Source organism: Salarias fasciatus, chromosome 5 (genome assembly GCF_902148845.1).
Source record: "Salarias fasciatus chromosome 5, fSalaFa1.1, whole genome shotgun sequence".
Taxonomy (NCBI): Eukaryota; Metazoa; Chordata; class Actinopteri; order Blenniiformes; family Blenniidae; genus Salarias; species Salarias fasciatus.
The window spans coordinates 21,711,299-21,730,130 of NC_043749.1; the positions used below are offsets into that span (position 1 = coordinate 21,711,299).

The following is an 18,832-nucleotide window of genomic DNA, read 5'->3' on the forward strand; positions in this document are numbered from 1 at the left end:
TTTCTGGGCCATAATAGTTTCATACAAATGGTTAAATAAACAGATACTGTTGTCAAACACTGTTTTTTTAATTTGACCCTGTGTTTGATTTTTTTAAAAGCGAGAGCCCAGGACGAGGAGGAAGAGCAGATACACATTGCCTGCATATGAATCTGGGTTAAAAGGCCATGATCTTTTGGTCCAGTGAGCTGTAAAAGGGAACATGATGTGAATGTGCAATTAATTATTGTTGAGTGCATTAATTTTATATGGAGAGGCTTAAATAATTGACCTCACTCTCATGTTGTGTTTTATTTACTCTTTACATCTACGAGCATGACGACAGTGATAATTGATAAAAGATAATAAATAGAAGTTATGGAGCAAAAAGGGATCGTGACCCAATCAGCAAAGTTTTTTGGATTTATTAATTTTTCTATAAACTTTATAGACTTAACTTTACCAATTAAGCAAATGGATAAACACAAAGTCACTCCCTCGCTTGTCTTTGCCAGCTTTTCTTCTTGATGTCCTCATTATTTCTCACATTTTTTTTTTGTTTGCCCAACAGATCTGAAATTCCCCTTAACAAATACATTAACGATTCCTTTGAAGGCTGCTGCAGAACAGACTTGTCATTGTCTGCGCGACCGTCTTGCCACTGTCTGGAATTTCTGGATTGAAGGAGACAAGCTGCTCTGCCCCCTCCGCTCCTACTCAGATATCACTAATACCTCCCATTTTTTAATGTAGCCTTGATTCGCTCGCGTGGATCTTACCGATCATGCGATCTGCATCCGCCATCATCCCCTCCAAGGTTTTATGTGTAAATTGGGGTCAGGAACTTTCTAAGCGGAGATGATCTTTTATAATCCTTGCCATTGTGTGCCGTTCATTCCAGCAAACCTCTCGCTGCACAGATAAGGGTAACTTCCATGTTAAGCCAAACGTCAGTGCCGCTCAGTGACACAGAGCCTGACTAGATGCAGTATATGTGTGATTTAAACATCCAGCTGATGTCAGGAAAGTGTTACTTGACTCAGGGCATTGCTTACACAAGTAGATTTCCATTATTTGTACACGTTTTTTTAATGATTAATGTCAACATATTGAGTGATATGTCCCAATCTTGCTTGCAAAACCAACTGAGCTTTTAACTGATACATGAAATTATTATTTGTACTCATGTGAAATACTACAAAGTTTAGCCGAAACCAAGTAAAACTAAAGCCGGTATCTCTAAACGGGATATTTCCAACCTTTTCTTAAAATGATTTGTAAACACAGACTTTTCTTTCTTCCCCATTCCACATATTTCACAAGTGGCGTTACTGTGCTTTTCTGTGTGGAAAAAGCTCCACACATGACTAGTTTTCCAAGCCACCATCCCTGACAGGCTTCTCAGGATCTGACCCGATGATCTCGGAGCACAGCTGCTGTTCATGTTACAGCGATCGGCGGAAGAAAGAGTAGTGCAGCTCCAGACAGATAGATCTGATACACTGCTTCACAAACTGTCTTCGATAGAAAAAAAGAGATGCTATTTGAAAACAAAAAAAAATGATCCTGAGACAGACTTATGTGCTTTTTCTGCAGGAGATGAAATGTATTTTTCGTTATCAGTCTCTGCCTATGTATTATTATGTTACTCCATAACAGATCAGCAGACTGAAGCCCACACCGGTCCTTTTGAACCTTACAGAATAGACACATTCATGCTGTGGTCGAGGAAGATTTGTTTTTTCTGTAGTTTGCTGGTTTGGAAGTTGTTTGAAAGTAGAAAAGCAGCCTGCTGATTAAACACAGTCCGATTCTCCCTCGAGCTGCGAGACACAAACCCTTCCTTCCACATCCGCCGGGGCAGATAGCTCAGACATCGTCTGTCCTGCCTCAATTGGCCCGGCGAGACTACAAGACCACTGTAGATCTGTGGAGTGGAAACTGTAGTGTCGAAATTCATCTGAAGAGTTTAGAACCCTTCAAACAGCTCTTTTGGTCCAGATGGATGATTTTCTTTTTTATGTGTGTGTGTGCTTGAGACAAAGTTGTAGTGATTTGCTTGAACTGATGGAGTGTTTCTGATTGCAGTTTGGCAACATTTAGGCAATCATAAGCGAAACTGTGCTGTGATAAAGAGTGTGGCGGGACGATCGATATCACAGGTTTTACAATTTGATATGTCACAATACACTGCAAAGCTGTCCACCAGAAAATATATTGTTTTTTTAGATTAAATTTTAGAGAATTCATCATTTAAAAGTAAGATATAACTACAGACATATTGTTTGCAGTCACAGCCGTAAGGCCTTTTTTTCCCCCCCTAACACTTCTTTAAAATATGGAAGTATATTGCATACACAGGAGTAAAGAAAATTCATAACTGTAACCTTTTCAGAACAGCTTCTGGTACTTTTTGAAGCATCAGCTTTAGTGTACAAAAAAACAAAAAAAGAATGAAAGAAAGAAAAAAAATTCATGAAGTGGATCCAATTCTTTGGTCTCAGATTCTGACAATAGCGGTTTTTTTTTTTGTCCAATCTTCTTGACACTTCCTCCTCAACCAAATCAGTGTTTCCCCCCTTCCGCTGCTGGATGGCAGTGTTTCAGATACACAACCTCAGTATTATTAGCACATCAGGCTAACAAGCAAACACTGGCTCGGAAATCATTCAGCGGGAAGAACTGAGCCAACAGTCGGTTAAAAACCCGTAGAGTGGTTTTGGAGATGGAGACACAAGCCAAACACAATACTGCAATATCTCCGTGTTTATTTTGACGTTTTATTTCACACTTCATTGAAAATGGATTTTGGTTTATATCTATATTTGTAAAGTACAAGAGTAAATCGCACAATAACAGCTTCGTGTTATTTTCTTTGTTGTTTTTGACACTTCATCTTTAGAGAGATGACATTACCGCTGCTGTTCGCCATTGATACGTTTTTTGCTGGTTTGTTTGTTTTTTAGTACAAATTTCTCCTTGTTTCCTGTGGTTGTCTCCACACATTTTAATCTTGGTTCTGTTTCCCCCCAGATCTTGAGATTTGCCAGCTTGGCTGAACCTCTGCACGTATCTCGTCAAACCCCTGAAGTGCCTATTTTAGAATTAGCTTATGGCGTGTATATGAGCGTATTACACTCCCCAGTGTTTTCCAGTGCAGATGGTTTAAAGCTTGATGAACTGAAATCTCACTTTTGTAGCTTTACTCCGCTGGAAAATCTTTATAGATGTAAAACCCACAATCCTTTGCAGCTGGGGGAAATGGGGCAGAATGCCAGCATGCTAAAAGTACATGCAAATGTGGGCCTCTCTCTTTAAGACATCTCGATGTGCCGCTCATAAACGGACGGCCGTCAGAGAGTGGAGCTCCGGCAGCCTGTTTTGGAGCCTGCCTGGTAGAGGACCAGCTGGTTCGGGCCCTTTGGGAGAGATTGCTCTGCGGGGAAACTGATTTTTACAATGAAAAGGAAAAGGGATTTACAAGCCCTGACCTGTTCTCGCTACCTCCCCCACCTCCCCAAATCATAGCATGGCTCTCTGTACTAGAACGTCTAATCAAATCAGAGCCACATGGCTGCAGACACAGTGAGAAGTAAAAAAAAAAGAGAGAGAGAGAGAGAGAGAGAGCGAGAGAGATGCAGATAAAAGGCCTCGAGCATAAACTTTCTTGGAAGCATGTGATTCATGCTCCGGCAAATGTTGGAGATTTTTCACCTTTTTTCTATGCTCAGATTTCTGTACAGACTGACGGAGAGGCAAAACGAAAAGCAGAAAATCGTCAGGTGGTGTTGTATGTCAGCTGCTCCGACAAATATGTCTCTATGTGGAATGTACCATGGATCACGAAGCGCCTCATGACCTTCTGTATTTTGCACATTTTAAGGTTTTTTTTTGTTTTTTTTTTTTAAGATGTGTATCCATGAAAGGTGCACCGTTTCTGTTCAGCCACACTGGTCTCACTTCATGAGCCACATTTAATGAAATGCCCATCATGTTCATAAGCAGCACTTATTAAAGACAGCCAAGCTATAGAAATACTGGCCTCCGAAGCAAGGCCATGCTCAAAGAGACACAAAAAAAAAAAATCCCAGCCAAAGAGCTCAGTATTATTCTAAAAGATCCCACACAAACACAAATGAATTGAATGGATGAATGCCTCACGTCTGTAATGATGTTAGCAAAAGCACGCCCCATTAAATTGACTTTGATTTAAATGAGTGGAAATATCCTTGTAAACTCCATCTTTAATTGATTAGGGAAGTCACTAGGTGCTCAAACATGACAACATTAGAGATGTGGAGCAAAACAGAGCCTTTTGTGTTCTGTGTCGTTGGGCCAAGGCCAGAGTGTCATGGCAGAATAGACTCCAAAGCACTGTCTTTCATATCGGATCCCAGGCTGGGTAATAATGTGGCTCTGAAACCCAATTCTCTGACAACAGCTGGGGCCTCCCATCTTCTCTCAATTAAGCAATGCGATACACCTCCTCCTCCTCCTCCTCCTCCTCCTCCTCCTCCTCCTCCCAGACCCCAACAAGTTCATTATTCGATTGGATGGTTATCTTCAAATTCAGGTAAATCCGTTTAAAGGGGGGAAAGGGGAAAAAAAAAGGTTAAATTCATGTAAAACTGTCCAAATTAATAATATGTGATTTTATCTGAAGGGGCTTTCTTGCATCCAGAGTTTGTTGTGTTTGCTATAAATCTTACTGTGAATTATTTTTATCAGATGTGGGACAAAATCTGTCATCTTATTAAGAGATCAGACAAAACACAGAATAAATCTGTTAAAATCTAAATACACTCCCTAATCTGCTCTGTGTTAAAACATAAATATTACCAACTGTTTGGCATTCATAGGCACTAAAAAAAGCATTGAGAGGATTTTACTCACATTAAGTCTATTTACAACTGTCGCACATGTTAATTTTTTGGATCAGCAATGAAGACACAGTTCTTTTTACCTGACGATCCAGTTATACAATTTGTTCTTTTTTGTGTCCTGATTTGTCAGAAACTAAAAGTTAGAAGTGAAGAAAAACCTTGACATCCTGCTCTGGTATCCTCACAAATCTCACTCCCTCGCCGTGACTCCGTCCGCTCCGTCACTCCGCCGTGGTATATGTGAAACTCGTAAAATACTCCAGTGACTTTCCACCATTTATCTTAGCAACTCAGCCATCTAATTTAATTATATGAACTTACAAACCGTGTCCTTGCCCCCCATATTCATTATTCAGTCTGTTATTTACAAGTTAGGACAAATAGTTGATTTAAAAAGATGTAGAGTTAATGTGATGTTACAAGTGGTTATTTTATCTGTATCAGTTTGATGATAAATCCTGTCTTTTCTCTTTCTATTATTTATGTGTACTTTGTGCAGCAGTATCCTTTGTGTTTCTAATTTAACTGGTATAAACTTTAAAAAAAAAAAAAAGATTTATTGAGACTTAAATAATTTATCAGCTCCTCTGTCAATTGTGCCTCTTTTTTGTGGTTTATGGAAAACTCTTAAAATACTAAAGTTATCTTTCTATTTCAGCCGTCTAAATTGAAACGCGTAAAAATTACCAATCATGTTATGTTTTGTTTACCAGCTTGAGTAAACTGTGGATTGGAATATATGCATGTAACTTAGGCTTATAATTCAAGTCGCTCTAAAGATACTGCTGCACTGAAAAGATGATCCTCACACTGATGTTTTTAATATTTAAGACTCAAAGAATATATCATGTAGTTCTCCCCTGTCACTCCGCTGTGGTATATGGGAAACTCATAAAATACCCCAGCTACTTTCCACCATTTATCTTTCCAATTCAGCCATCTAATTTAATTACATGAACTTACAAACCCTGCCTTTGCCATTATCGCTGCTTCATTAGTTTTAGGAACATGAATAGAGCACTCGTTGACGAAGTCTCCTAATATCGGAGCGTCCCGTGAAAGAGCGGCTCTCCCACGAAAATGGATCTTTCTTGACAATCGGTTGGCTTGCTTTATGTAAAAGAGGAGGGGAAGTTTCTCAAGTTTTTTGTTTTTAATTTCTAATTGTTTTTAATGGGGAACAATCCGCATGATTTGAAAATAATTACTGGAACAACAGAGAAAATGACTCGAAACAACTGCAACATGTATTTAGTGGCACGGCCCAGTGACTGATGTTGACACACGGGAGGCCGAGTGTTTACTCAACCCCGTTAAATTAGAGATCCAGTTGTGGGGGAAAATCTAGGTACATTTGAAGATTTGGAGCACAATGGAGACTTGTAGATTTGGAGAACATAAATTAGATGTAGGAAAATGGTTTTCATATGTGGATCGGTGCTGTAGGCCTTGCTGCAGCGAAACGCTGCCTTGGCATACCGCTGCATTCCTCACTCAATTGGTGGAACGTCAGTTTTGCTTGAAATGCGTGCACCGAATTGACTGGAAACACACAGCACAGCTGGATTTTTATTTAAAGTCAATTTTTTGTTTTCCCTGCACGCCTAATGTTTCAACACTTCATGCTTTGTCCTCGGTGTTTACCTCAAACAGTCATGTCTTCCTTTAATTTAATCTGGGCTTGTTTTGAGTTACACCGCCCCTTATCGGTTTCTTGGGCCCAGACATGGCGACTGCCACTCTGGCTGTCTGGAACTTGTCCTTTAACAGAAGAAAACCTCTGTGTTCTCCTCCAACAGCTTTTCATGTTGGCATGTGTCCATCCTCTGTACATGAATACATGAGCTGCCTTTGTTTCTCGGTGCCGGTATCAGGTTACTAGGCATGGCTGTGCCGTGTGTTTAATGGTAATGCTATGCAGGAAAAGGCCATGTGGCAGTCTTGAATATATGCACATCCGTAATGGGATACTCGTGAGTTCCCCTTAGAGTAACTGTTTGCCTTATTAGGCTGTCGTCTTGTGACTGCAAACAAACTGGTGAGTACTTTGAGATGGAGGAGATTCCCGAGACTGGTGTCCCGACTGGATACTGTATACATTACTGTACCTCCGGCTGCAGGATGCGGGCGTGATGTATGTGCATTGCAGAGTCACAGGCCATCGTGTGGAAGTGCTTTGCTTAGATGAAATACAGAGCCTCAATTTATTATCTTCTGGCAAGCAGCTCATGAGGACATAATCAGCCTCTTGACCGTTGCTGTTTATATGAGACATCATAATTTGTTGCTTCTGTTTGGTCAGAGGACATGCAGGACTTGGCTGATAAGCTGATGAGAATGAGGAAGGTGATAAAAGCCACTTTTTATCATCGCCTCCGAGACGCCACCGCCGCCGCCGCGTACGGGCCATATTTTCTCCCCCTGCGTTCGGACCGTACTTGCAGAGATGCGTTCATGTGATACTCGGTTCAAAGCTTTTCTTCATGTGTCGAGAAATAAGTCACAAAGTCGAAGTGAAAACCACACACACGCAGCCTGGGAGTGCGAGATTACAGAGGCGTGGCAGTTGTAGTTTTCCAGTCAGTGGGTTTTCCGTAGAGAACGCGTGCCGCTAGAAAGACTTCTGACTTTATTGCTGGGACTCTGGGTGTGTGTGTGTGTGTGTGTGTGTGTGTGTGTGTGTGTGTGTGTGTGTGTGTGTGTGTGCGGGCCTGTAGCGGATGAGCGTGGGGTTTGCTTTCCATAAATCTTGGCCAGCACCCCTCCTTCTCTGACACCTCAACACACCCTAACCCTTTCACGCACACACACACAGAGGGGCTCACACACTGAGGCCTGCAGGCCTTGCCAGGCTTCGCAGACAGAGCTTTTTATCCTCAGCTTCTCTTAGCTTTACACTGACCCTGAACTAATCATAATGGTTGTTGGACAACTTGAGGTGATCACGCCCCCCTTTGACCTGGCAATATTTTAGGTCAATGGGCTCAGTGAGACTGTGGTAGACCACCCACGATGCAACGAGTAATTCAGCTTTCCTTTGTTCAAAAATGTGTAAAACGTGTGATTAAATTCTGCAGGAAAATCCACATTACTCTTCTTAGAATTTCATTAAAAAAAATAAAGTTCCGAATGGCCTACAATATATCTGTCAAACAGTTCATGAAAAATTTCAAATCATTATCAAGATCATAGGGAAATGTTCTTTCTTCCTGTAGTTGTTGTGATTATTACCAAAAATAAAGTCCTCACTTTATAACCCAATAACTTTGAAATAAGACTTAAATTTTCACGTGCGAGGCGATCGTTCACAGATGTTTTCACATTTCAAAGTTGGTGAAATTGCTCCGAGAGGTTTCGCAGACATAAGATTCATAGCATGGAAAGACCTCAGCAGCTTGCCCAATAAGTTGTCATCTCCAAGGACGAACGTATGAACTTAATAAAAATATAAAGTGTTTGGGAGAAACAGTACAAAAGACACGCCGTGTGGCGTCAGCGTGGCTCTCACGACACACTCTGTTGGTGTGACTGACACAGTGTGCTTTCCACATGTAATACACGGTGGTCCTGGGTTCTTAACGTGATTTATTTGCCAAAGGTAGTCTGTTATCGACAGTGTGACAAGTGTAAATTAATCCCATTAAAAGTCGCAGTTGATACTGGGAAGTCCCGGGAGGCTGCTGGTGTGGTTTAGCCAGTGTTGCGACTTGCCAAATTGTAATGCATGCCGAGCCACGAAGCCCTCTAACAAGAGACTGCAGTATATTATATGGATTTTTATGGCATTACACCTTTGCGTTAGCCAGTGTTTGCCTGTGAGATTAAAGATGCTGTAAAATTCTCTCGGCACCGCTTGAAAGTCAGCGGTGATTGATCTGCTGCGTACTTAACATGCTGCTTTTGTCTCCCTCACAGCTCCATCCACTGTGTCTATAATGCATCAGGTCAGCCGCACGGTGGACAGCATCACGCTCTCCTGGTCCCAGCCGGACCAGCCTAATGGAGTCATCCTGGACTATGAGCTGCAGTATTATGAAAAGGTACACTTCCATATAAACATCTGTTTTCGCCAAGCTGAATAAGTCAAATGCTAAAAGCTGACTACTTTGTGTGCCGTTTCAGTTTTCATCCACACGCTCATCAGCCGTAATGCTGAGAACAAGAAATCGTTTCAGCCAATAAATACGCGCTAGGGTGTCACTTGACGTGGTTTTACATTTGAATTGAGAAGACCTCATGCTCGTTTGTTCTGCAGCAGATCCTACGAGGCATGCAGACGCAGCTTCTGAACATTGCTTGGAACTTCTGCCCATTCTCTTTCAATTATAATCACGGTCAGTCAGTGGGAAAGGAAACCACGCTCGACCCTGCAGCTAGGGCCACTGGGGATTGATGCGCACAGACTTGTGGTTGAAACAATGGTCCGCCGACTGCCTTAAAAATAGGCTTCGAGGGGCAAGCGCCTCCAAATCTGCATACTTTCTCACAAGACACACTCGCAGTCGCAAATTCAAAACGCAGTAAGCACTTAAATATGTATGGTCACAGATATAATGGCACACACGTGCACATGTATGCAGTATTTGTCAGGCTTTCATCCACATGCTGCGCTGTTCCATTTTCGGGTATAATTCTCTTTTCCTGACGCCGCTGGAGAGAGCTGTCAAAACAATTGTCCTGGCCCCTGCTGCGGCTCAGAAGTGTGCTCTGTGCCGCGTGTTGAAGGGAGCAGCTAAAAAGAGTCTCAGTCTCCACTCTCAGACCTGTCAGCATCCTCAAGTGGAGGAGCACGGCTGCGAAATCCAGCTCTGATCATCAGAAGGTGTGGCTCAGACTCGTCGTCTGACCTGAAACTGCCACCGAATCTGCATTCTTAAGTCTACCTGCTGGATACTTGGCGGACTTGTGAACATTTTCATTTTTTGGGAGCAAATTATTCATATTGGTTCATTTTGAGGTTACCTTAAACAAATGTTTGCTGATTTTTTTCTTCTTTACATACAGTATTCTATAATGAACTGTGTGATATATTCTTTTAGAAATAGAAGAAAAAAATGACCTCCTACTGCAGAGACCAAAACCTTTTTGGAATTCCTTTTGGGAGTTCAGGGAGTGGGAGTGCATTGCTTAGTGATACTGTTTAATCATTTGTACCCTCCTGACTCTTACTTTGACATAACCTGTAATTTATTCATCTGGCATTTCGTAATTGTTAGCCTTTGCAGCTGGACTGTAATTACTAATGTGCCTGAGTTCAACGTGTTGTTTTTTGTTCCTCCCAGGACCAATCGGAGTACAACTCCTCCATCGTCAGGAGCCAAACCAACACGGTGGTCATCCGCGGCCTCAAGCCAGGAAGCATCTACGTGTTCCAGGTCCGGGCCCGCACCGTGGCCGGGTTTGGACGCTTCAGTGGCAAACTGTACTTCCAGACCATGACTGAGGGTGAGAATTCAGGCTGTGCTCACCAGAGCACGCAGAGCTGTTATCACCTCTCATGCATGGCCCACCGACACACAGGAGTGTGAATTCAGACAGCTGCAGGGATGAGGAGGAAGCATGTTGCGGAATAAACATTAATGCGCAATGCCACGTAGCGCGCCTTGATTCTCACTTTCATCGCGCTTTATGTCACTATTTGGAAAAATCAAACTCATAGAATAATGTTTTTACACTTTATCAAGCCTGAAATCTAACAAGGTGAGGCATCTGCAAACGAATGCATAATTACTGCCAAAAAACAAGCAATGAAATCAAAAGAACACGTGAAAACAGGGTCTGCAGTCTTTCTGCGAGACAACCCGAGACGGCTCCAGACGAGAAAGATTGGAAATATTGATCTCGATGAATGCTTGATTTCCCAGATGTGTTTGGTCTCCATTTTATTCCCATCTTTCATGAGAAGCTGATCATGTTCACAAGCTAAATATTTCTCTTGAAGTGTTTAATCTTCAAATATCCCCCCTTTCAAATGATGCCAGCTTGCCAAGAATCGGCCTACGTCTTTTTCTGTCACGAACATTTGAGTCCGTGATGTGGTCATAGGTAAGAGCCACTCAAAAGCTAAATAAATATGCCTTGAAATAATATCGGTTTCATCACGTCCCCTTCAGTTTTTGGAAAAATCGATACACTACACCCAGCGCCATGTTTATCTTTCAATCTGCTTTACCGCTTGATCCAACTTAAGATTGTGGGAGGCTGGAGCCGAAGGCAGGGTACACCCTGAACCGCAGAGTTTATTTATTACACAAACGTCCCCTCATTCAAAGAAACTTGTCATGGCAAAAATGGCTTTTTGCATTTTTTTTTTTTTTTTTTTTTTCCCACGAGTCAACATTGAGGCCAAGCATCATCTTATCTTTGCAGTTTAACAGAACTGAGAGAAGATGGAACGTTCAGTAAACATCAGTGAAGTAGGTTAATGTCAGAGCCAGGCCTGGGTTTTCCCCCCTCTGAACATCTCATTTCCTTCAGCCTGCAGTGCCCAGGGCCATCATTAGCCCGAACTCGCATACAAACATCCCTGATGCTGCCACACGCACAGATCTCCGTATTGAAGACATGTCAGGCTGACTCACGACTGTAAATATAGTGTGAAGGGAGGATTACGTAAGTCCGACTGTTTTCACTCATCCCCTGTTGTGAATTCATGCCACAAAGAGACTCTGATTAATTTAGTTTCACATGAGCGTTGCTCTTTCTGTGATTAGCACAGCGCTGGGAATGCCTCAGGTGTTTAAAAGTGAGGAGAAAAAAAAAAGGATAATGAAGGCCTGCTGACGAGTGGAAAAAAACTGCACAACCTATGTGATTGTACTTTAAATTGTACAGTAATTCTGAAAATAACTACTTTTAAAGTTTGAAAGGCTTTATCTTTCAAATTCTGCCCATATCTGCATCTTATCTTCTTTTTTTTCATTATTATTGTGATTTTACCTTATTTTTCACCGGAAAACGTCATGGAGACCGAGGGAGATAAGATTCACTGCAAAATTCCCACCCAAAAAAATGAAACCTCGAAAAGTTGGCGATTAATAAAGCGCTCTAACAATTAACCAGACCCAGGATCACCATTAGAAAAAAAGCTTTGTTCCTTAATAATGCCCAAGCGTTTTTATATTCTGGTATTTCCAGCACGACAACAGATTGTAATTGATTCCATGAAAAGGGTTCAGAGATTCAAGAGAGTCTTGAACTGTTTGTTAAAATGAACACAGATGTAGAGTCACGTTAATAAACCAACAGTCTTCATCAGAGTTTATTCTGTTTAAATATCCCATCGGGCTTCTTCAAAGAGTTCAGCAAGCTGCCAGTCACTTTAATCACTTTAATCACTCAAACTATTTATTCACGGAGTCTCATTTTTTATAAATATTTGAACACTCCAGTTTACCATAAGTTGTCAGCAAAGTAGGCAAGACTTCAGGCTTCACGTCCCGCAATGTTTTTATGAACAATTAAAACAATTCTATTAACTTTGACTGTAACATAAACGCAACCAGAACAAAAACAGCTATGCTAAGTAACACATGAATGATGCATACATATATGAAAGTCATTAAAACTTCTTTAGAATATGAACCAAACTAATAGTCGTAAAAGTAGACCTGAAGTTTGTTTTTTTTTCACCCCTTAAAAATTCAAGATGTTGGCCGTTTATAAGTCATTTCTACATCAAGTAAAATAGTTTTGCAGGTAAACTCCAGAGAACTCATAAAATTGTGGATCTGGCAAACGTCACGAAGACTTGTGTCATTTGTGGAACTCAAGAGAAGAATTTGGCTTTGTTTTCTTGCACCCATTCATTCACTTGTTTCCCGTTCTTGGCTTCCTCACCGGTCTGGGTCTCACCCAAACATGCTCTCTCCCTCTCTCCCTCTCTCCCCTCACTTCACACACTTACTGCCAGATGATTTGTCCGTATCTACAGCATCTGAGCAGATTCAGTTTGTGCTTTTGGAAAACGGTCCGTACAGCCAGCCGGGATGCCAAGGCGCTCATTAGTTCACCCAGCCGTATGTCTGTCTGTCACCCATTGCTCCCTCCATACGCAGCGGCGGCTCAGATGCTTGCCCATATGTTTCATCTTCAGGCTCCGCGTGTGTGTGTGTGTATATGTGTGTGTCTGGGTGTGGGAGTGTGGATATGATCAGCGTCATGTTTATCTGTGTGTGCTTCTGTCCGTCTTGTAGAGGAGTACAACACCAGCATTCAGGAGAAGCTGCCTCTCATCATCGGCTCAGCAGCTGCTGGGCTGGTCTTCCTCATCGCCGTGGTCGTCATCATCATCGTCTGTAATCGGTGAGTCAGTCCTGTCGCCATCTTGACGAGAACGGCCCGCCAATATAACGTAACTGTTCCTGCATTAAAAAAAAGAAAAAGAAAAATCTTTTTCTGAAACTTTTGTTTTCATTAAATAAAGTTACAGGAGGTCTGTCGGCCTCATAAATGTGAGTTGTCGATATAAAAACACCCTGGATCAGGTATATGAATTCTTAATACATTCCAGTCTTTCAGCAGCAGAAACAAAATATAAAAGTCAGCTTTTCTTAAATTCAAGCTCCGGACCTGTTTCTCTTCAATGAGAACCAAAAGTTTATGGCTCAGGGTTAAGATTCCACTTCCCACCAGGACCACTCTTATTAAAAGTGTTGGTCAGCACCTGTGCAGCAATTTGATTGACAGAAGCCTCTACAAGAAGAATTGCTGAATATATATATGAGTTGTTTTCCTGATTAACCCTGGTTTTTTATTTAATTTTTTTGGTAAGTGGCAGAAGGTCCAGCTCACGTGTAGTTTTATCACCACGTGAAATCATGATGGTTGTAAAGCGCGGGCTGCGCTGTGGCCTGGATTCAATGAAAGACTGTGGATTTAGAAAACTATTATCAACCAGAAACAAAAAATGAAATGATCTCATGAATAAATTTGGTTAGCTTGGGCTGGAATGAGTCATTGATCTGAATCTGTTTATGTAATGACTGTTTTGAATCTTTTCTTGAACATTGAACTTCTCAGAGCTGGACTTCATTGATATCAACATGCCAGGAACTTGAATATGTTTGGGTTGTTGATGGTTTCTTTGAGGCAAAACAAAGCTGCAGTTTCAGCTTTGGGAAACACAAGTTGACAAAACAAAGAAAAAGAAATGTTTGACAGATTAGTCAACAATGAAAACGATCTTAAGTCGCAGCCGCAGTGAGAACCTGTTCCCGCTTCCAAAGATCTTATTTCTGTTTCGGCTTGATTTCTGATCCAGTATCACGTCTCTCGCTTTCTCATATTCTGATCGGTATGAATGGAAATTAACGTGACTCCTGAGAATTTCCCGGCTCAGACTGAGAGCTTTATTATGACAAAGAAGCTGGATTGGTTACACCGGATTGAAGTCTGATCTACAGATATGGTGGCACCCTCCTATCGCTCACGTCATACGTAATCACTGTTTCCTCTCGTCTTTGGCAAAGCGATTCCAACTAATAGACATTTGTTCTATCCTGCTTCGAGGACTGAATCACAGCCTTACTAATTCCTTCTCCGCTTGTTTGTGAGTGCAGCTTCTGGGAAGTTACCGGGGTCACACCACAAGTTATCATGCAAACCACGTCATTAAGCCTTCTAATGAAAATGAGTGATGTTTTTGTGTTAATGACTCCTCACACGGTATTAACCATTTATGGGTGAAGTTCTTTACATCTAATCCTAAGGAGACATGAAATAGTCACGTTGAGCAGTGAAAAAGGTGTTGTTTATGGATCAATACAGGACGTTAAACGAAATTGATCAACTGATATGTAAACATGATAAACATGAGACTGTAAAAACTGCTCCGTTTGGGCCCTTTGCTTTGTCTCATCGTGCTTTTAACTGAATAAGATGAAGAGTTGTTCATATATGACCTTCCAGCAGAGGTGTGTGTGTGTGTGTGTGTGCGTGTGTGTGCATGCCATAGAATTCCTTCATGGTAGTTTCTCTGTACAGCAAACCAAACAAAGGTTTCCTGCTAAGCCTCGCCATCGTTGGCGTTTCTTCCGTGAAGGTAGACCAGAGGGTGTTTTTGATCCGAGCCTCCTTTCCTCCTCCTCCTCCTCCTCCTCCTCCTCCTCCTCCTCCTCCTCCTCCTCCTCCTCCCTCCTCCCTCCTCCTCTTCCCCCCTTCAAACCAGAGCTAGAGTTCTTTGTCTTTCCCCCAGGAGGCGTGGCTTCGACAGGGCTGATTCAGAATACACCGACAAGCTGCAGCACTACACCAGCGGCCACAGTGAGTAAAGCCCACCACTCCTCTCTGCCTCCGCTCATCACACATTAAGCCCCTCCGCTGCCTCACACACCTGTCTCCATGGCTACCACCTTGCTTGCTGGCGTCCTTGGATATGGCGTATTTGCCCGTCCCCCCACTTCCCAAGTAATTTTGCCTGTTGTTTGACACCCCCCACCCCACCCCCCCCCCCCCACCCCCTTCACGAGATGAGACTTAACCACATCGCAAACCGCTGTGTTCAAGTGTGCGCTGCATCACGTTTCGTAGTTAACTAAATCCATTGTACTAGAAATAGGTCAGTCTTCTCTCACGTTAAGGCCATTAACATGCTAATGTGCATAAGTCATTTGGCATTGTTAAAAAATTCAAAAGGCTTGGTGAATGAATGGAATTACTCAATGATTCTTCCTCCGTGTGGTACAGTAGCACACAGATTAAATGACAACAATGCAGAGATCTGCGAGAGGGAGCCGAGGACCCATTTCACTCCGGGTTCATCAGATTTTAAACCTAGTCTGTCTTTCTCCTGCTTTATTAAAAAAAAATAAAATGTTTCCATCTCCAAGAGTTCATGACCTCATATTAATTATATTATTAATTTCAGACAGGCGCCTGCATTGATATCTTTGTAGGACCTTCTTATTGAAAGAACGGCCGACTAAAACATGAGATATAAGTGGAACACGACGTGTAGTGTGCTCCGCGATCATCAGGTCCTACAAAAGACAAACTCTAGACCACACCCACAATTGTAAAATATTGTTTGCTCCCAATGATTAAGGTAATTCCTTTAGCCTTTTAATTTATTTCAGTCATTTTTCTGTCGAGCCCAACCCTAACCCAAAGGCAAACTTGATCCTAAAACATTATTTTAACCCCTTAAATTGGAAAAAAGTTGGGTTCTTTATCCTCACAAGGTCAACCAGGGACACACCATTGCTTTATTGCCACTTTTATAGGGCGGGGAGACTGGGAGCTCATGCACTGGTGGAGTGTAATTTCTCTGATTAAGCGCCCATGTTTACAGTGAGGTTAGAGAAGGGTAGGGTGGGCTACGTCGTCGTGATGGTTATATTTGCAATCGCCACCTTGCGTCATCCTCCTTTTGTGAGTTGTCCAATCACACTGTGCTAAACAGGCCAGTTAAAGCGTGCCAACAAGAGGCACAGCTATTAACACGAGAAGCCAAAGTGTCCTGCGAGCTTCCTGTCCTCTCCCCAGTCACAGTTCAAGCCTCCGCCCCTGCTTTTGCTCGCCGTTGCCATCACAGGAAGGCAGTGTGTTCAACAGCGCTCCATCTTGGAAAGATTGTAGAGTTTAGTAATGGGGGGGTTCGCCTTGACGCTCTCCATCTGTTCATCTCCGCAGCGTGCTTCTGCTGCGTAACTGTGCCAAGTTTTCTGCATATTCTTCTTGTTTTGGAGCAGCATTAGGCATGAGTTCACTATCCATTCAAGTAGCCTCAGGCCTGATGTGGAGGTATGAGCCGAATAATCGGATTTAAAACTCGGGACACTTAAGTCCCTGAACACTTAAAGGCCACCTTAAGCCAATTTACCTGGCATCGGGGCTTAAGATAGCCAATTTATTTCTTGGAGTGGAGCTGAGTGATGCTGATATGGGCCTAGCTTCCTCTCCTGAGTGTTAATGGCTCTGTGACTCACAGGAGATATATATATATATTAAAAAAATGTCCGCACACAGTAGCAATGAAACACTTGTAATCGCCCTTTCTTGTGCCCACTCTCCCTTCTCCATCCCTCAACCTTCAATGTCTGAATGTCAACCAAGAAATCCGATAGCCACAGAGAAGTGTGTCGGTGTATTGATTGTTCTCTGACTGTGAAAACCCGCAGACCTGTAAGCATGAACACAAGAATGAAATACTTTAGCGTGCCTTTCCTTTTTACAAGTGACTCCAGGAATGAAGATTTACATCGATCCATTCACGTATGAGGACCCCAACGAGGCTGTGAGGGAGTTTGCCAAGGAGATTGATATATCCTGTGTGAAGATTGAGCAGGTCATTGGTGCAGGTAATGGAAATATCTGACTGAAGCATGGATCAAATAATAACACTGTGCAATAGTTTGGCCGTTAGCGAGTTTCCCTAAACAGATGTAGATGCTGGCTATCCTTCTTTTTTGCCACTCCTTTCATAATGTGCCCTTCTTTGCTTTTTGCCTTTCCCTTTCTTCACAGGCGAGTTTGGGGAAGTGTGCAGCGGAAATCTGAAGCTGCCCGGCAAACGGGAAATGTTTGTGGCTATAAAGACTCTCAAGTCTGGCTACACGGAGAAGCAGAGGCGGGACTTCCTGAGCGAGGCCAGCATCATGGGCCAGTTCGACCACCCGAACGTCATCCACCTGGAGGGCGTGGTCACCAAAAGCAGTCCCGTCATGATCATCACCGAGTTCATGGAAAATGGATCTCTGGACTCCTTCCTCAGAGTGAGCAAGCTGACTTTACATATTATGCCCTGTTTTTCTGAGTTTCATCTTCAGTAGTACAGAAAGTGGATTTCCTGAGCCAGTGCTTAATTTGTTAATATTGGGGGGAAATGTGGTGTACATCAGTGGGTTCAAACCATTTCCTCAATCATCGGCTCCTCTTTCGAAAGCTTTGCACCAGCAGTGCCTTGTTTATGAAACCGACTATGAATCTGAAAGAGGAAAGAAAAAGAAAAAAAAACAAATGCTTCACTGCAAATCTGTTGAATCCATGAGCAGATTTAAGATGAACCAGGTTTCTGAGAGCATGTAATAACCACAAGATGCCAGTGTAGCCCCTCTGACCTGAGTGTTCTTGACAGGTTTGACTCACATTTTACTGATTTAGTTTTTTTGGCCCGTCTTCAGTTGGGTTTTATGACTGATTAATTCTGACAGTTTATGATTGAATCTTCCATTCATTTTACTGTTTCAATACCACCATTTTTGTCTCTGCCGGAATTACTGTTTTTTTTTTTGTTAAGATAATGTAATCCAGCAGTACTCCAAAGTGATATCAGTGCTCTCCTCAGAGAAAAAACAAAATTGCTTAAAATGGTATTTAACAAGTATGAATCCAGATATGTAAATGTAACAACTGGTCTGTAGATTTAAAACCAAAATATTTCTATTAATCCATCTCCTATACAGCTTAATCCAGATCAGGGTGGTGGTTAGCAGGAGTTGATCCCAGATAACTAAGGAAAAGGATTTTTGCTCGCACAGTTGACCACGTGGTGATGGTGATGTGTGTGTGCGTGCGTGTGTGTGTGTGTGCTAACTAGCAGTCCTGACAGCCTGACAGGACGTGCCGCTTCAGTTCTTTGAAGCTTGGAGGTCTCATTTCAAGGCTTTTATTATAACCCAGGAAGAAATTGACGGAATGAGCTTGGCGTAATGAGAGTTTCTGACGTCTCTGTCGAACGTTGTCACTTTCGCTTCTGAGGACGACTGAGGAGTTACCTGCTCACTGCCTGTCAGAAACTGATGAGAGGCAAACACCCCCGCTATATTAAGAACATGTTATTACCCACAAAGAAAGCCAACGTTTTTCTTCCTATTGTCACACCAAACCAGGAAACTCGAGTATATTTACCAAAAACAGTTGTTAGAGAAATGAGCAGTTGTGTTAGAAATTTAAATGCCACCATTATTAAATCCTAATTATGGTTTTCTAGACTTTGGAAATTGCACTCTTTTAAACTCTGATCCAAATGT

General features: G+C 42.3%; 1 protein-coding gene across 1 annotated transcript in view; it reads left to right on the top strand.

Annotated features, from left to right (window-relative positions):
* Nucleotides 1–18,832, top strand: part of ephb2b (eph receptor B2b) — a 136,138-nt gene that overhangs the window by 107,304 nt on the left and 10,002 nt on the right. Inside the window, exons 6-11 of the mRNA XM_030092811.1 lie at nucleotides 8,778–8,902; nucleotides 10,145–10,307; nucleotides 13,058–13,166; nucleotides 15,058–15,125; nucleotides 17,039–17,161; nucleotides 17,328–17,575. Of these exons, the coding sequence (XP_029948671.1) occupies nucleotides 8,778–8,902; nucleotides 10,145–10,307; nucleotides 13,058–13,166; nucleotides 15,058–15,125; nucleotides 17,039–17,161; nucleotides 17,328–17,575 (836 nt within the window). The remainder of the gene's footprint in view (nucleotides 1–8,777; nucleotides 8,903–10,144; nucleotides 10,308–13,057; nucleotides 13,167–15,057; nucleotides 15,126–17,038; nucleotides 17,162–17,327; nucleotides 17,576–18,832) is intronic.